The sequence below is a fragment of the Saimiri boliviensis genome, chromosome 8 (genome assembly GCF_048565385.1).
Source record: "Saimiri boliviensis isolate mSaiBol1 chromosome 8, mSaiBol1.pri, whole genome shotgun sequence".
NCBI lineage: Eukaryota > Metazoa > Chordata > Mammalia > Primates > Cebidae > Saimiri > Saimiri boliviensis.
In genome coordinates this window covers 43,331,947-43,350,950 of record NC_133456.1, presented here as the reverse complement: position 1 = coordinate 43,350,950, position 19,004 = coordinate 43,331,947, and the positions used below count along the sequence as shown (strand labels likewise).

At 42.9% G+C, this 19,004-nt stretch overlaps 1 protein-coding gene across 4 annotated transcripts; it reads left to right on the top strand.

Moving 5' to 3' along the window:
• Window positions 1-1,723: 1,723 nt before the first annotated feature.
• Window positions 1,724-18,705, top strand: LOC141585371 (uncharacterized). Of its 4 annotated transcripts, none has more exons than XM_074404427.1 (3): window positions 1,724-3,913; window positions 16,288-16,360; window positions 18,452-18,705. In XM_074404427.1, exon 1 carries the CDS (start codon window positions 1,856-1,858, stop codon window positions 2,951-2,953), a length of 1,098 nt encoding a protein of 365 aa, XP_074260528.1. In that variant the 5' UTR covers window positions 1,724-1,855; the 3' UTR covers window positions 2,954-3,913; window positions 16,288-16,360; window positions 18,452-18,705. The 4 variants fall into 4 exon arrangements, with proteins under 4 accessions (XP_074260528.1, XP_074260530.1, XP_074260527.1 ...); XM_074404429.1 differs by lacking the exons at window positions 16,288-16,360; window positions 18,452-18,705 and adding exons at window positions 5,446-5,495; window positions 5,870-11,607; XM_074404426.1 differs by having other exon boundaries at window positions 16,288-18,705.
• Window positions 18,706-19,004: the final 299 nt, after the last annotated feature.

Genomic DNA, 19,004 nt, shown 5'->3' with positions numbered 1-19,004 from the left:
CCAGTCTCTAAATTTTTACATTGAATTTTTCTTTCCTCCAAAAAGAATTACTGCTCCACAAACCACAAATATATTTTTAATTTAGGGGAAAAGTGCTCATATCTGAGAAAATGTGGATTTGGAGAAGATCCAGGACGCTTCCTCGGCAATTCCAAAAACTCAGGCGCTCTGGCTTTCCAAGCGAGGTAGGTTTTCAGGAAAGCCCAGCCCCTCAGGACTCTCCATCTGGACCAATCCGAGCGGCCAGAGCTCCGCGCTCCCGGGATGGGGCTGGGCTGCCGACGCCCCGCGGCGCGGGCGGACACACACCCTGCCGGGACTGGCTCAGTCCTCCCGGTTTCCCTTCCGAGATGCCTCGGCATCTACCACGGCCATCAAACGAGTCTGTGGATCGGGAGTTCCCAACTTGGAGGGACACACGCCCTTTTAAAATTCAACGTTAACAGATCCCGCGACCACCGCCCTCCAAACAGACTGTGATGGCCGTACTTTTAGGATTGAGAAAACTCAGAAACCATCAAAAACTCCAGCAGAACCCACAGTACTTTCAAATGACGGAGTATTTTAATGACAGCATTTACATACCTCCGAGTTTACTGAGCTATGCTGCACGCGAAGTGCACGGGCAGGCTCGGTGCACACAGGGCTTCGCTGGCCCGCTGCACAGGGGCAGCGCCCCGGGCGCCCCGGCTGCGAGGCCCAAGGCTGGGCTCAGAGGCAGCAGGTCCCGCGTCCACCCCAAGCGTTCTGTGTGGTCGGATTCCCGGGGACGGCTGGGCACTCCGCGTACCCGGAGCCGGGGCATCGCAGGACACCTGCTGCCCCCTATCGGCGGTGAGAACCACAAACCGGACCCGGTTGGAATCAGCTGGGAGAGGCCTTTTGGAAAAAAAGAAGATTCCATGACTACGCAGTAGCCAGAGGACTCGCGAAAAAGCCCGTTTCCGCAGTCAGCGCCGACTGCCTCGTTTCAGGGCAGTTTTTCGCAAGTGAAGGAGAGCATGCCGCAGAGAAGAGGAATCTGACATTGCTTCGGCGAAGGCTGGGGGCGGGGAAGGGGGTGTCGAAGGGGTTCAAGATACACCCGAGGGTCTCTATCTGTTTCCCACCTCCCTCTTCAGCAACCCATCTCGTCCTTATGCAAAGCACGTGCCGTCGCCTGGGATGGGGGACACACATCAGAGCACAGCGTGGTGCCTTCCCAAGCCCCCGAGGCACCTGTCCCCTCCTATTACACCTTGAGCAGAGTCCAGGGACCTCTACTGCAGAGGCGACAAAGGCTCCCTGAGAAGCCGGCCTCAGTGGCGTCCAGGAATGGCTTTCAAACAGTGTGTTAACTCCTGTGGTCCCTTTAATAAAAATAGGAATATAGTTCAGAAAAGCAAAAAAAAAAAAAAAAAAAAACGAGAAGGGAAGGAAAGGAAGCCGTCGGCTGCAGCATTACCTCTGATGCCTGTATCTGCGAAATTTTCTTCTAAGACTGAGGATTAAAATTTGCTTCCACTTGGATATAGCCAGTATTACTAACGGGCTGGGAACTCGTGTGTGTGTGTGTGTGTGTGTGTGTGTGTGTGTGTGTGTGTGTTGCTACACACTCTGGGATTTCTAATTTTATTTTCATCACTTTCTCCCCCCTTACCACTACCCCTCGCCCCAACACACAGACACTTGGCAGTATCCTAACTTGTTCGCTCTTGCCCACGTTTGTCTTGGCGCCCTGGGGAAGAAGGTAAGAATAAATGAACGACGGTGCGTGGAAGAAAGGAGGGAGGGGAGGAGGCAGAGTCGGCTTCGACTCCAGGCTGTGCTCGCCAGAGCAGGCATCGCGGCGGGGTGTCTTGAGAGGATAACGGAAATGCCCCGCCACACGCCCGCCGGCGGCAGCAGGAGAGCCGGGGTCCGCTCCGGGCGTCGAGCTGTCCGGCTTCGCCGCGAGTCTGGGAGAGGAAGGCGGCTCAGCGGGCTCCGTTCTCCCCGCCAGTCCCCGGTGGCGGCCGCCCCTGGCCAGGGCCCGGCCACCTCCCCGCTCCCGGGCGGCTGCAGGTGCCCAGGGGCCCGTCCCCGGCGGGGGCGAAACGCCGAGCGGGCCGAACCTTCCCCACGTCCAGCTCGGGGAGCGTCCCGGTGGCGCGGCGGAGGCCCCGGGGCCCCGGCGCTCCCGGCTCCCGCGGCCTGTGGGCGCGGCGCACCAGGGCGCGGGCGGGCGGCGGCAGCTCCCAGGCGGAAGGCGCGGCGGGGCCACGGTCACGGCCCCCGCCGGGGCTCGGGCGGAAGCGCGGGCTCCGCGGGGAGGAGGGGCTGCCGCGCCCCGCCGAGGCCCAGGGATCCCGGCCGCGAGCGAGCGGCTCCCGTCCGCGCAGAGCGGAGCCGGGCCGGGGTGAGCCCTGCGCAGGGTCAGCCCCAACCCCGCGCGGCGGGGCGCGGCCGGAGCCCACGCAGGTCCGCCCGGCTGTGCGTCTTTCCCGGGCGCGCACCAAGCCCCTGCCTGGCGCTCAGGCCCCGGCGACGAGGCCGGCAGCTCCGGCGTCTGCCACCTCCAGGACCCAGCGCCGCCAGCCCCGGCTCCCGGCGAGCGGCGACTTCCCGGATGGGGCCATGCTTTTCTTCCAGGACAATCGGGGCTCCTCCCCTCCCGGCGATCTTTCTAGGAGGCCACCTCCAGAGACTGCGAGGCGATTTCCTCCCTGCCGGCACCAAACTGTCACTCCTCTGGCTCCACACGCCGAGAACCGCACGCCGAGGACCTGGCGAGGGACCGCCACCCGGAAAAAGCACACGGCTCGGTGTGCGCGGATGGTCTGCATCAGCCCGTTCCTGGGGAATAGAAGTTCGCTTTCTATTTTTGGTAGCCCTGATTTTCAAGCTTTTTAAAAGTTACGTTGTTCTGTTTTCTGCTTGGTCGACAACACGGAAAATGGAATATTGCTTTTCTGTGATTCAAAATCAATTGTAATTACAATGACTTTGACCATTTGACGGCATCTTGTGAGATAAAATGGAGATGCGCACCTGGGTGAGAGTCACTGGAGTGGATTACGTAGCGGCCGGCTGGATCCGGCCAACAGTCTCTCGGGCTCATTCCCTTCCGTTCTCAGCTCGCCCACTCCAGGAGGACTTTCATCTTTAAATCATTTTTTTAAATTATGAGGCTCTCAGTCTAAGAGAGCAAAGATTAAGCACCACATTTAAGCAGTTTGCTCAAACTAGCTTTACCTTTCTTGGGGAAGTAATTCCTAGGCTAATAGTTTCAGATCTGAGAACAAAAGAAGTTGCAAAAAAAAAAACCCACAACTTTTATTTGCTCAACAGATATTCATGGAGCATCTGCCTTGCACCAAACACACAGACACACACACACACACACACACACACACACACACACACACACACGGCATACTCTGTGCTATACAAATAATATATAACATCTGTTGAATGAATACTATGTGACAGGCAATATACTTGATATTTAAAAATCATTCTATCATTTTACCCTTCCAGGACTCTATGAAGTAGAGATATTGTCATCTCTGCTCTACCTATGAGAAAAATAGGAGTCATGAAGTAACTTACTCTAGGTCACCCAGTTAGTAAGTGGCAGGACCCGACATTACACTTTCTGCCCAGTCTGTTACAGAGACCTCAGTTCCACCTCTACACTGTATCCTCCAGTCAGATCTGGGAATCTGTATATTTTGGAACCACCTTAGGTGACTGTGATAAAAGTAGAACTTGAGAAGCCTTGATATAATCGCACTTCCTCGTTTTCCTGATCAGAAAACAAACTCAGCGAAGCAATTTGTCTCGAGACACACAATTGCAGAATGAGATCCAGAAAGCCTGTTCCTGGCTCCTTGGCTAAGGTCCTTTCTACTCTCCAGACTACATTGGCTCAGTCCAGGAAGAGTCAAAGAAGGTAAATACTTCAACAATTATAAAAAGTGTATGGTCAAATCTTGATTATCCTTAGTTTCCCCTTTAAATTGCTTGCCTTCCGGATTTTTGACTGTTATCTAGTTTCTCTGCCAGAGGGAGAGAGAAACCATGTGAAACTCAATTATTTCATTTTTGCTAATATTACCTGGTAAGAATGCTAATATTAAAAAGGAAAATGGGGGTCAGGCATGGTGGCTCATACTTGTAATTCCAGCACTTTGGAAGGCCAAGGCAGGATTGTAAAAGTTCAAGACCAGCCTGAGCAGCATAGACAATACATCACTCCTAATCCCCAATCTCACCCTTACCCCATCTCTACAAAAAAAAAAAAAAAAAAAAAAAAAAAAAAAAAAAAAAATGGGTGTGGTGGTACATCCTGTAGTGCTCGCTACTCAGGAGGCTGAGGTGGGAGGATCACTTGAACCCATAAGTTCATGGCTACAGTGAGCTATGGTCATGCCACTGTACTCCAGCCTGGGTGTCGTGGTGCATGCCTGTAGTCCAGCTCTTCAGGAGGCTGAGATGGGAGAGTTGCTTGAGCTCAGGAGGTCAAAGCTGCAGTGAGCCATGGTGCACCACTGTGTACCAGCCTGGACAACAGAGAGACCCTCTCAAAAAAAAAAAAAAAGAAGAAAAAGAACCATGAAGACTATTGCCTTTTCTCACCAAGTCTGAGCAAATAATCTCCTTTACTTAAAATCATTTGCTGATTCCCCCATCCATTCTACAGGATAAAATTAAAATTAGACTTATGAAGAAGGCAAGTAAAATATTACATGATATTATGCTGATTACTTTTCATCACCCACACAACTCTGACTTTCATCGAACTTTGAGCAATACTAAACAGGCTGCAGTTCTCTGAACATATAATGCTATCCCCTGCTTTGTGTTCTTGCGTTATTCCCATCCTCTGCCTGGCCCTCCTTCCCCACCTGTCCTCTTGGAAAATGTCATTCATTTCCCAAAACCTGCTCAGACAGCACCACACGTGAATTTTCCTGACCCTCTGCTACGTCCCACAGAACAATAACCTCAAGCTTGTGCAGCAGGCCTCTTCCTTTTCTTACGTAGTCTCTACTGTAGCCCTTAATCTCTATAATGAGTTTTTTCCATATCCTTAGTTTGTATAATGAGCTTTTCCATATCCTTCTCTTCTGACTAGAGTTCCTTAGGAATCTGTCTATATAAACTTTGTTTAGTGTATCTGAAAACTTAGGAAAGAGGCTAAACTTATTTTAAATAGAATGTTACATTCTCGAATAATATCTTCAGTATGTTTAAAGCAATACGTCCATTTGTCATATACTATGGAATGTCAAAAAATCTGAAAACAGAGAAAAACATAGTGTATTTATTATACTTTTTCATATTACCCCATAACTTTAAATTTAGAGGTATTTAAATTTCTGGAAAGTTTTCTGGAGGCTGAGGAAAAACATACCAAGCAGATTTGAAAATGTAACTAAAATACTCTTTAAATATAAGTACACCCTGTTTCCTGACTTTCAGACACCTTGCAACCCCAGGACCTAACACTGTGTCCCAGCTCCCGACATACAGTAAGTGTCTGTTGAATTGTTCTAAACTGAACTGAACCACTAGTTTAAATATCGGTGGAGCCAGGGCCTTCCAGTTCTAGCTCATCACAGTTCAACCTTCTGTCTCTCCTTTTGGTGAGCTCATATCAGCTTCAGTCACTCTGCCAATCAACCCCTGTATTTGCTCTTTCCATTTTTATTAATGCTTTTAGCTAAATTATAATTGCATACATGATGTTTACATTTATTAGGGAAGAAGGTCCCTAAATTCTTCCCCACTGGCGACAGTACAAGTTGTTGGGGGTTAGAGATAATTAATGGAGCAATAGAGTAGATAAGGCCTTCAAAATAGCTACTGGATCATTCATTCGTTTATTCAACAAATTTTTTTTCAGCATCCATTACGTGTCAGACTCTGAGGCAGAAAACGGCCTCCCTGACCTGTAGAGGAGTTCTGCTGTAGCCGGCATCCCAACTTGTACTTGCAGAATTTCATGCCGCTGGAAGCTTATGAGAGGGCAAGTGTTTTCTATACCATCCAGGACCATGAGGCTGTACCAAGACTATCATTATAGATACTAATAATAGCTATCATTATAGACACTAGCTACTTAAAGAGTTTGCTTGAATAAATTTTCCATCTTAGGTTAACTCTTTAGTGAATAAAGAGCATTGTGTATATTTATGCAAAACCCAAAAGGTAATTGATAAATATTCACAGAACCTCTAGAGGACAAATAGTCATACCCATGGCCCATTTCCCAGACAAATGGTCTCATGTTAACAAACTGATATCATATGATAAGGAATCTGTATCTCTAGAAGGGCTTATGTCACATTTAATATAATAATGCCATGACTGCTTTATATGTCTATTTATTTAGAAATATTAGTAATGTTTATATGCTCACTATGGGTAATTAGAAAAAATGCCTATGAGATAGTAGGTACAGTTTACTTTTTAATATCATTAAAGTAGACCTCATATATCACGAGGGAGGAGAATGTAGAATTCTAGATTCTTTCATTCTGAGGAAAGCAATGGGAAATATAGCAAGCTATGGAGAATTAATGAAGTCTATAGTTCAGAGAAGAGATTATATTCTCCACAAAAACACTTCGGAAGCTTTTGGCTCAAAAAACATTTGTTAAAGTACAGATTTGAGAAATAAGCGGTATAAAAATATCATTTTTTTGGAAACGTAGTTTTGTTTTGTTTTTTATCCTTAGTGACCCTCAGGTCGTGTCTCAATTTGCAAAGCTACCAAAAATATCCAGTTGAATATCTGAGTAATTTAAGGCTCCTATATAAATTGTTGAATTTCCTCAGTAGTTATCACCACTATAATCGTATTCACTCACTTAAATGAGGAGAGGTAACACAATATATTGGAAATATTTGGAGCCAAATGATTTGGATTCAAATCCTGACTCTTCAATTTATCAGTTCTATGACCTTATGTCACTTCTTCCCTTTTGTGGCTAACTCCCTTGTGAAACAGGTGTATCTCTACTGCCCTGTCTGCCATTAGTGACTTGATTTGATTGGTGAGAATCAAATGATGTACTGAATGTGAAACTGCACTGTGAAATGCACAGCTCTGCAAATGTGTGTTTCTGATGTAGGTCATACCGTTTTCAATTAAGAGAAATATTCTCTGAAATTTAATAAAAGGAATACCCAAATTGATTCTTGGAATCACTCACAGAATAGAATTCTCTGAATTAGATAGCAAGAAACCACTTTCTCAAATATTTGTCCATTTTGTTTTGCTTTGTATTTGATCAGTAAAATGAGTTCTAATACTGCTGGAGCTACCAAACAATTTCTACTCTGATTCCTAAACTGGTGGGAAACGCAACAACGCAATGACAAAAAGTATCACTGACTTCTCCTGTCCTTTTACATAATCTATTTTACTATGAGTTTATATTATTTTTACTAATTTATTTCACTAGATTCATTATTAGTATCTATAATGATAGCTAATAAAATATAAGGGGGAAATGGGAAGATGGAGATCAAAGGCTACGAAGTGCAATTATGTAGGTTGAATAAGTCTAGAGATCTGATGTTCAGCCTGAGAACTATAGTTAATATATTGTATACAGAACTTTGTTAACAGTAGATTTTAGGTACTCTTCAAAAATGTAACTTTGTGAAATAATGGATATATTAATGTCTTTGACTACAGTAAAGTAGAGGCATATAAAATGATGTACACTTATATATACACAATATAAAATTATTAATTCTGTAGCCATTTATTCAAACATTTGTGAGTTTATATGAAAGGCAGAGGAGAAAGCTGAGAAACAAAAAAAAAAGTGTTCTATTGCTAGATCCTTACATTTGATTTTGAAACCATTTTTCCCGAAGCAAAAAGATGCTACGAATTCATAATTTTAAATTACCGGTGCTGTTTAAACCGGAAGTGAGTGGAAATGAATTTAAATTAAAGCTATTTAATACAAATAGCTCTACTAAAAATACAAAATTAGCCTACTAAAAATACAAAATTAGCTGGACGTGGTAGTGCATGCCTGTAATCCTAGTTTCTTGGGAGGCTGAGGCCGGAGAATCGCTTGAAGCTTGAACCCAGGAAGTGGAGGTTGCAGTGAGCTAAGATTGTGCCATTGCACTCCAGCCTGAGCAACAAAAGTGAAACTCCATCTCAAAAAAAAAAAAAAAAAAAAAAAAAAATTAACTAACTTATCCTAACTCACAACAACGCCCATTTCTTCCAGTTAACTTTTCTGCTGCATTTCCCACCTCTACCTTTCCCTGTAAGTTTGGTGATTAGTGATTGAAATGTATATACTTTTCCTAATAATTGCATTAACATGTGCCCATTTTTATCCTACCTCCTAACTACTGTAGTAAACAGGAACATCATAGGAAAATGAAAATATAAAAAACAACCTACCGTCTTTTTTTTTTATTATCTATTTTGGGTAAGGAAAGGGAAAATTTGAGCATCATTGACTAAATTAAATTGCCTACATATTGTATGTAAAATTAACTTCCTCGATTCTTTTAAAATTCTCTGATGTTACACTCATCCTGAGTGAGTCACTAAAGTGAGCTCCTTTCTAACAGGTAAAGAAACCAGGGTTGGGCTGGGCATGGTGGCCCACGCCTGCCATCTTGTCACTTTGGGAGGCCAATGCCAATGGATGGCTTTGAACTCAGGAGTTTGAGTCCAGACTGGCCAACATGATGAAACACAGTCCCTACTAAAAATACCAAAATTAACTTAGCATAGAGGGGGGTGCCTGTAATCCCAGGTACGAGGGAGGCTGAGGCAGGAGAATCACTTGAACCAGGGACGCATAAGTTGCAGTGAGCCGAGATTGTGCCTCTGCATTCCAGCCTGGGTGACCTCCCTCTCAAAAAACAAAAATAAAAAAAAAAAGAGCCAAGTTTGAGATTAGTTTGGATGTCTCTGTAGTGGGGAGGGTAGAGTAAGTAACTGGTAACTCCCATCTCTTTGCAAATAAGAAGTGATGTTCACTGGAGGTTTTCCTAGAAGGGCTGAGAAGTGAGTAATATTCAGTTACAGGGTTGCGAAGGTATTCAGGGGTTTCTACTGTGAGTATCTGTATGTATGGGTATGTTAAAGAGATTCCTCAGAGGCTAACGTTCAAAAACACGAGAAAACACCCACTAGAATTTTTAATGATCCTTCAGGTTTTTGATTCTGTTTTCCTGATTAACTTAGTCAATTGAGCTGTTCTTAAGTGGACAGAATAAGAGATAGGTACGTGTCTACACAGGATTGCTACGGATGACAGAAGAAGGGGATTCACATGGAGTCAGTTTTAAGTATCACAAGGAAAGAAGGAAGAGTAGGCACACTTTCCTCACAGCACCTCCACGGCTGCGGTTCATTTATAATTTTCTTCTATTGCTAATCTTCCTTGCGGACTAGAAGGCCTGGTTTCTTGCCTTTCGTCAGTTCCGTCCTCAGTGCTATTTGAGAGAGATGGCTTTGCCAGCAAGAGTTCCGTAGCCACCGTGTTATCTTGCATTTAGCAGTGTGACTACAGGCTGGGATAGATTAACCTGATTATGAACTGGCTTGGAACACAGTGTTCCTGGCCTCAGTGTGGGCTTCGGCCTTCTCTCCCGACCCTGAGTGTGTAAATCTGCACAATATGTCTTTTAGCACATAAACTTCCGAAGAAGACACAAAATTTCTATTTTACTAACTCTCTGCAAATGTTCTAAAACAGGGCTGTGACTAACCTCTTGCTGTGTTTTGGGGGGACTTTCACTACAGCGTATTAATTAATAATTAGTAAAGTTGAATAATAGTAAAACTTTTCCCAACAATTACAGATTAGTAAATGATATTTGGCATGTTTTCCTAATAAAATTCATTTTACAATTCCTGAGCAACCACTACATTTCAGGCACTGTTCTAGGCCCTGCAGTTACAGCGAAACAAAACTGACAAAGACCATAAAAGTAGAATCTAACACGTGAGGTAGTTCTAAGTGCTGTGGACAAAAATTAAGCAGGGAAGGGCAACGGGGTGGGGGCTATAATTTGTTAAAAATGGCTTCACCAAGAGGGTGAATGACCTTTAATTAATGACCTGAAGCAGAGCCAGCTGTGTGCAGCATGGAGCGAGAAGAGGGTCAGCAGGGAGAGATTGCAAGGGTCCAGCCTGTGAAGCAGGAGTGTGCCTGGCACACACAGAAGAGCAGGGAGACGAGCATGGCTGAGAGAGGCTTGGGAAGAGAAGGAGAGGGGTCAGAGGTCATGAGTGAATGGCACGGACCAGATGCACTGAGCCTTGATGCTGTTGTAAGGGCTTGGCCTTGATTCTGGGTGAGATGGAAGGGTTCTGAGCAGAGACGTGACATGAGCTGCCTCCCGCTTTATCAGGGTCACTCTGTCTGCTGTGTTGAAAATAACTAGAAAGGGACAAACGCGAAGGCTGGGAGACAGGAGCTCCTGCTCCGGTCGGGGGAGGGGTGACGGCAGAGAATGGGGCAGTGGAGATAGTGAGGAGGAGCACGTGTGTTTTGAAGGTAGTGCTGGCAGTATTTGCTGATAACTTTGATAAGAGGTATGAAAGAAAGAGAGGAGTTTATAAAACAAACCATCAGAAAACCCTGAGAAATGGAGCCTGAGCAACTGAAAGGATACTATGACCTGAGTTTTGGGGAAGCCTGTATGAGGAGCAGGTTTGTAGGGAAAACCAGGGCATTTTAAGTGCAGAATACCCCTATGTATTCAAACAGAGACAATTGGAATTCAGGAGAAAGGTCCCAGCTGGAAATACCCACGAAGAGTTTACTTAAAGCCCTGTAAAGGAGCACAAAGGTGCTATTCAAAATAATTAACAACCAATATAGTAATGGTACTAACCAATCAAAGTACAGACACGCAGTTCTAAAGGGTCAGGTGTCAACCTTTTGGAAATTAGATCCTGGGTCGGTCTGAGGGTCCCAGAGTGAGGCCAGAGTGGCTGAAATGGCAGCATTTCCGCATTTTATTAACAGCATAGCACACCAGGGCACAGCAAGTGATAATTAGCCCTACAGGAATACAGAACGAGAAGTCCTTTGAGGACTGAGCCCTAGGAATTCCAATATTCAGAGGCTGGGGGAGGAGGACAGTGAGGAGACTGAGCAGAAACAGCCAGTGACGAGGAGGAAATGCCAGCTGTGTGGTGTCCTCGCAGAATGGCGACTGTGAGGTCCAGTTGCCTGAGATGGTCCAAGGTGAGGCCTGTGTCTCAGCTGTGAGTTGTGGTAGTACCACCCACCTTTCACTCTCAAAAGTGTCTTTATTCTGATGATAAATTACATGGTCTTCCCACATCAAAGGCAAGTGAAGAAAATGGTATAAGTGGAAGAAATAACCAAGGATTTAAATGCTGCTGCTTGGACAAGCAGTAAGACTGGGACTGGTGGCTGCATTTAGTGTTACGGAGGTCACTGAGACCCTGTCAGAAAACGGCTTTAGTGCTGCAGCAGGCATGAGGACTTGAGGTCAAGGGAAAATAAAAGGAGAGGAATTGGTGACAGTAAATACCGACACATCTCTTAAGAAGTTTTGCTGTTTAAACAACAACAAAAAGAGGCAGAAAATTAATGGGGAATGGTTGGAAAGAGGCTAATCAAGACAGGGTCTGGGGAGATGCAAAAATTGCAGTATGCTTGCCGACGGGGTGGGGGGTACCCTAAAAGAAAGGGGTAAACTGATGCTGAACGAGAAAAAAGATGTCAGTATTGTCAGGGCTATGTTATAATTTACATGAGCCCTAGGCACTTTCGCCATCATGGGCCCCTTCCTCCGTTAAACATTTTTTAAAAAATATATTTAAAAATTTTAACACTATTATGCATTATATAAAAGTGAATGTATTAACACATGTATTAAAGCATTTTCTTTGGCCTAGAAGTTCCTGTTTTTCTTACGATTTTAAAGGCACCTCTAAAAGTATCATGGGCCCCAGGCACTGTACCTACCAGCCTGTGGACTCATCTGGCCTCAATGTCATTAGGTTGGTAAGAAGAGGATGGGGTTGGTGCACAAGCGGAGGGCTGGGCTGAGATGGAAGCCCTGGTGGTTCATCCGCAGAACAGGACAGAGGGCAGAATGCAGGACAGAAGTAGGTGGGTACATGGAGTGGGTGCAACGTGTTTTGGTGTATTTTTTCTCTTGTTTCTATTTTCTTAATGAAACAGTAAGCATAGTCAAAAGCCGAGAATGAGGATGGCAGAGGAGGCATGGAGGTTTGAAGAGGGAGGAAAAAGTATGAAACAGCCACCGAGGAGTGCGGGAGAGTGAATAGACTTGGGGAAAATGGAGAAGGATTCCAGGGCAGCACCAAAAGTCCCCTGAGGCGAGGTGAGGAATTTAAAATGAGACCAGTCAGCATGAGCTGTGTGTTTTTCCTCCAGCCACATTCAGCTGCTTAGTCGCAGGGGCAGAGTAGGAGGAGAGTTGGAGTCAAGCAGGGATGGAGTTTTGCCAAGTAAGTTTGACAAAGCAAGAGGTAGCTGGGCAGTAAGGTGTATGCACAGTGGCAGTAATAATGGACCATGGAAATTAAGCTGGGTAAGGATGGAAGTGGGGATGTTGAAATGATAGGAGGTTTGATTGTGGATCCTCATGAGTCAAAAATAGCTGGAGTGAAGCTCTAGGATAATTGAATTGGAAAGATGGCTAATGATGGTATAAGAGTGGGATGCCTGAAATTATGGAGGGATGTGCAGTTATTAATAGGAGGCCCACATGTAACACATGAATATTTTTTGTTGTGCAAAAATTCAAATAACCCATTACCTCATCCAACCTCCAAATATTAATATAATCACAGTTAAGAATTTGATATGTGGCTGGGCACAGTGGCTCATGCCTGTAATCCCAGCACTTTGGGAGACCGAGGCAAGCAGATCACGAGGTCAAGAGATCAACACCATCCCAACCAACAAGATAGAACCCGGTCTCTACCAAAAACACAAAGAAATTAGCCAGGCTTGGTGGCGTGTGCCTGTCATCCCAGCTACTCAGGAGCCCGAGGCAAAAGAATCACTTGAACCCGGGAAGCAGAGGTTGCAGTGAGCTGAGATTGTGCCACTGCAAGACTCCATCTCAAAAAAAAAAAAAAAGAATTCAATATATATCAAATATATATTATACTCACATAGGCACACACACAAACACACTCATACACATTTAATGGCTATATTTAGTTTTTTTACATACATGGGATTTGCTATACATATTATCCCAGGCCTTGTTTTTTCATTTAATAATATATTCTGCAACTTTTATGACTGTTTATATAGATCTACCTCTAGTTTAATGACTTCACTGTTTTAAGTTATATGAACTTCCGATTGAACTGTCTATGGAATATTGTAGACATGCAGACAACAGTGGATGTGATGTGAAACTAATATTCTCAGGCTCTGGGTGCCTCACTCTCATAGCCCTCTTCCAGGGACCCTGATTGGGGGTTAGCAACACATTCACACGGCCATAGTTTTTATGAAATTTACAGGAGTAAGATAGTTCAAATGTAATTAGCTAAGACTAGTCTTTTTCCAAATCTCCTCCATGGTACTTTTCCTGTATTGGATGCTGTTGGAGGAGCTGTGAGCATTCAAAGTAATATTCATTTCTAGTGGAATTCATTTCTGAATAAATGTACATTTTCATATCTAATTTTGTATTCTGTTTGTTAAGAGAGCCTTTATAATTGAATAAGCTTCGGGCTCTATAAAACTTGGATCTGGCCTGACAGGTTTAGCAATGCTTCTTTAATAGTCCATTTCCTCAATGATGTCTAAATTCCTGGATTCCTGGTTATGTCCTGCTGCCCCAAACATCTGTTGCTAAACCATATAGCAAAAGTCTCTTCCCTGCTTCCTCTCTGAAAGCCAGGTGACTTTCACCTTCCTAGAAGTCATGCTCTGTAAACCTAAATCAAATATTTGTGGCAGCAGTTCTGTCCACTAATTAGTATGAAGGTATTAACCTCAAAGTAATTTTACATAGTTATGAAAACATACAAATAACTCTAATTGTCTCAAATACTCTAATGTGGAGTGTTTATTTCTATCATTGTTGCCTTAATTCTGTATCAATACAGATAATCATTAACTCAGAATTTTAGATATACAAGATTATTTGGAGATCACTTAATCTCATCCTCTCATTTTATAGCTTTGTAAGCTGAGATGCAAAATAGGACTTATGACTATTTACAATTCTACCGGGAAGGATAATCATTCCTTAAGGAAGGCTGGTCCTGTGTGAAGTGTAAGGTGAGAAGATCAAGTGAGGAACGTCCCAGCTCAGAGACAGAAAGAGGCTAACCACATACTCTCGTAAAATTCAAGCACATTGTTTCTTGCTAACAGACACTAATGACTATAATAAATTAAGGAGGTTAAGTTAAGCAATAAACAGTTACATTGACACAGGGTATAAACTTGATGTCCTAATTAATGTATTGACCAATAGATCTTTCTAGGTTAAGAACCCTTGTCCTAATTGAGCCGTAATACATATGTTCTTTTTTTATTTACTAGAACTGAACCATATTCAATATTCAAATAATAGTTACATGGTTAGGTCTTCAAAAAACACAGGGAGGGACTCAGAATAAAACAAAGTTTTGTCACACTTTTTTCTAAGAGTGATGATACGTTGACTTACCTCACGGTATTATGAAGATTAACAAGATTATGCCTATAAGTATTCTAAGCTCTTTGGATTTAAAAATTGCAGTTGGCTGGCAGTAACATTTTTTATGTCTAGTGTGTGTGGTTCATTTTATAATGAGATATGGCTTTAAACTAAGGAGACTAAATCTTGGACAAGCATATCCCATCAAGACTCATGTATCCAAACCTGCTTGGTCGTGCCACGTGGCCGCCATGGGAAACTCTGTATTTATTCTGATGAGGATTCCATTGCTTATAATATTTCCTGAACTTCTATTTAAGCACTGCCTTGGAGCCAGCCTATAAGACGTAGAAGGAAAATAGCCTCCTTATTAGGGAAGTTATAGCAGTATATGAAGTTCTTTAAAAAAAAAAAAACTACACTAATTTACAAAGTAACTCAGTACCCTGCAGAGACAAAATTCTATGTATCTAGCAAAGAAGCAAATGGAGCAGATAACAAATGCCAGGTTAAAAATCCTTAGAGTTGTTCTAAGATTCATCAAAAGTATTTTTAAGCACATCCATGCATGTGACGTTCTTCTGGAAGACAGGAAGAGGAGCTTTTTAGATATGAAAAGTCACACATGTAGTTTTCACTTATTTTGACAGGTCCTATGTTGGCCAACAATTTTAGTATGTGTGAACATCTGTGTAGTACGTTATAATTGGTAAAGAGTTTTTATGAGCATTGGTTTGTCATCACAACAACCCGAAGATACTTCAAAGATAAATATTATTATTACCTTCATTTTACTTACATAAAAATTCGGGCTCACAAAGTTAAAAGAAAGCCCAAGTTGATGCAACTAATAAGTGAGTCTGATTTCAGACACACCCCCTTCTAATTTCTCACCCAGAACTCTTTCAACATTTTAACTTATATATATCTATACATATATATATGTATAGATATATATGTACACATATATGTATATATATGTGTATATATATGTATAGATATATATGTACACATATATGTATATATATGTGTACATATATATGTGTGTGTGTGTATATATATATATATATATATATTTTTTTTTTTTTTTGAGACAGAGTCTTGCTCTGTCACCCAGGCTAGAGTGCAGTGGTGCGATCTTGGCTCACTGCAACCTCCGCCTCCCAGATTCAGATGATTCTCCTGCCTCAGCCACCTGAGTAGCTGGGAATACAGGTGCTTGCCACTATGCCCAGCTAATTTTTTGTATTTTTGGTAGAGACAGGGTTTCACCATGCTGGCCAGGCTGGTCTGGAACTCCTGATCTCAGGTGATCTGCCCACCTTGGCTTCCCAAAGTGCTGGGATTACAGGTGTGAGCCACGACATGCGGTCAACTCTAAATGCTTTCAACATTTTAACTAATATTTTCTAAAGTGTATTATAAAAAATTCTATGCCCTCAACATGGTCTTTATAGTGGTTTTAAAATATGTTCACAAATTATTTGTCACTGTTCTATTCAGAAGTTAGAGCCTGCAAAAGGGAAAGGCAGAGAAACCTAGTTCTCCTCTTCTTGAATGTGGGGTGGATTTAGTGCCTCATTAGTAGATGTGAGCATATGTGACATGTGAGATGAGGTCCTAAGACGTTACAGCTTTCTCCTTGATCTCTTTCAGATCGTTCATTCTGGGGGAAAGCAGCTACCATGTCATGAGAATATTCAAGCAGCCCTATGGCGAGGGCCCCATGGTGAGGAACTTAGGCCTCCTACGAACAGCCACGTGATGTAGCTACCTTGAAAGCAGACCTGTCAGCTCTCTTCAGGCTTTCAGATGATTGCAGCCCCACGTAATATCTTCATTACAATCTAAGGAGAGACTTTGAATGAGAACCACCAGTTAAGAAACTTCTAGATTCCTGATTCTCAAAAACTGTATAAGATGATAATGTTTGCTATTTTAAGCCCATAAATTGTAGGTAATTTTTCAGTAATAGATAGCTGATATGGTCCTCAAAGTGTTCTGTGATCACATAAGTTTGGGAAACCCTGTATTCTATAACCCTCTTAAAGATTTATAATATCTGTTAGTATATAAAAGCTATATACTAACCTTTTATATAGTCCTGCAGCAAAGAAACTAGTTTTTACTGTTTCATAACGCTCCCCCTTTAACAAAATATCATTCACACCCCCATGAAACTGATTCAGGATGATTTGAATTGCATCCATATAGGTCGCTAGCAATTTCAGTTCGTTGCAAATCTACAAGTAAGCATTTTGACAAAACATCAAAAACTATACTACACATCCAATATATGTTTGAGTCTCTATTGGACACTCTACAAAGTAGTAACTTGGACTCTTTCAAAATTTTGTCATAAAAGACAAAAATGTTTGGGAAACTGTTGTAGATTAAGAGAGATTAAGGCCAGGCATGGTGGTTCTTGCCTGTAATCCCAGCACTTTGGGAGGCTGAGGCGGGCAGATCATGAGGTCAAGAGATCGAGACCATCCTGGCCAACATGGTGAAACCCCATCTCTACTAAAATTACAAAAAGAGCTGGGTGTGGTGGCACTCCTGTATTCCCAGCTACACAGGAGGCTGAGGCAGGAGAATTGCCTGAACCCTGGAGGTGGAAGTTGCAGTGAGCCGAGATAGTATCACTACACTCTAGCCTGGGCACAACAGAGCAGACTCCATCTCAAAAAAAAAAGAGACTAAGAAGGCAGGTCATATAATGCTTGATTCTCGATTGGATTCTGAATCAGAAGAAAATATATTTGTAATGTATACTATTGAGACAATTCAGAAAATTTAAATTATGAATTATAATTAAATAATAACATTGATGTTAAATTGCCTAAGAATAATAATTGCACTATAGTTCAGTAAAAAAAAAATATCCTTTTTCTTAGGCATTCTGAAACTGTAGGGCTAAAAAGTTAAAATATCTGTAACCCTCAAATGACTCAGAAAAAATACACATTTGTGTCCGTCAGGGTGGGGAAAGGGTGGGTAAAAGTGAGGAGGAAAATGGCAGACAGAGCTTCTATCTAGAGTACAAGTCAACAGTTAAGGTCGGGGATAGGCTACAAACACCCTCGTCTAATTGCTGAGTTTTGAAGTCTCTGCTCAGCAGCGGTCCCGACAGACTGATGAAGGAAGTGAAACACCTGTTGTTGGCGCAGCCTTCAGGTCGTGGTGTCAGTGTTTCTGCCTGACCACCATATCCCAGTGCGTTCCTCTTAGTTGTTCTCATTCACAGGCCACTCTGTCCATCTCATAACACTTTTTCAGTTTTAAAATTTCAAGTGTATCTATATTCTGTACCTCTTTATTGCATGTCTGTTCCTGCTGGACTGTATGTTTCCTGGGGACACGAGTAACATCTCTTTCATTTACCGCTCTTTGTCCAGTCCTTCACCCAAAGCCTGGCCCATCATATGCACTCACAATGTGTTTTTTAGAGTAAATTCGTGTTTTTGTCACTCTTTTTTTCCTACCGTGTGGCGCTCCCAGGTTACCTCTCACACTCAGTAAGTGAAAAGTGCCTTTATGCTACCCAGTGATGTACACACATACCTGTCAGGGTCATTGCCCCATATCATAAGATGATTACTGGTCCCCACAGCCAGATTTTTCCTAGAGGTGAACTGAGTATCTAACCATCATCTAGCCATAATAAGTGGTATGCTGGGTTGAACAGTTTTCCCCAGAAATTCATGTCCAACTCGACCCTCAGAATGCAATCTTGTTTGGAAATAGGATATTTGCATGTAATTAGTTCAATTAAAATGATGCCATACTAAAGTAAGGTGTACCCCAATCCAATGACTAGTGTCCTTGCAAGAAGAAAAAAGAGAGATACAGGAACACACGGGCACAGAAGGGGGAATGCCATGTGAAGAGCAGAAGTTGGAGAACTGCATCTACAGGACAAGGAACCCCAAGGGTTCTTGATAACCCAAAGGTAGGAAGAAAGAAGGAAGGATTCTTCCCTAGAGCCTTCAATGAGGCCACGGCCCTGCTGACACCTGGATTGCAGACTTCTGACCTCCAGAACTGTGAGACAATAAATTTCTGTTATTCTAAGCTACATAGTTCATGCTCATTTATTATGGCAGCCTAGGGGATAAATGTAGATGGGGTGTATGGATATTTGTAAAACTGAACTGATGTGCTAGATACGCCCTTCCTAGGTAAGCCTCCACTCTAGGTCTATCTCCCACAGTAATTACCCCTATGAGCCTATTGCACAGAGACTGACCACAATAAAAAGAGTTTCAATAACAAGTCCCCAGCCTATCAAATTGTTAATAGGAGTTGACACTTTATTTGTCATCCCTCTTGGAATATTTGCATTTTAATAAGATACTTAGACATTCAATATT

Excerpts from the sequence above, each read along its gene's own strand:
- LOC141585371 (XM_074404427.1), top strand. The coding sequence starts at position 1,856 with ATGCCCCGCCACACGCCCGCCGGCGGCAGCAGGAGAGCCGGGGTCCGC.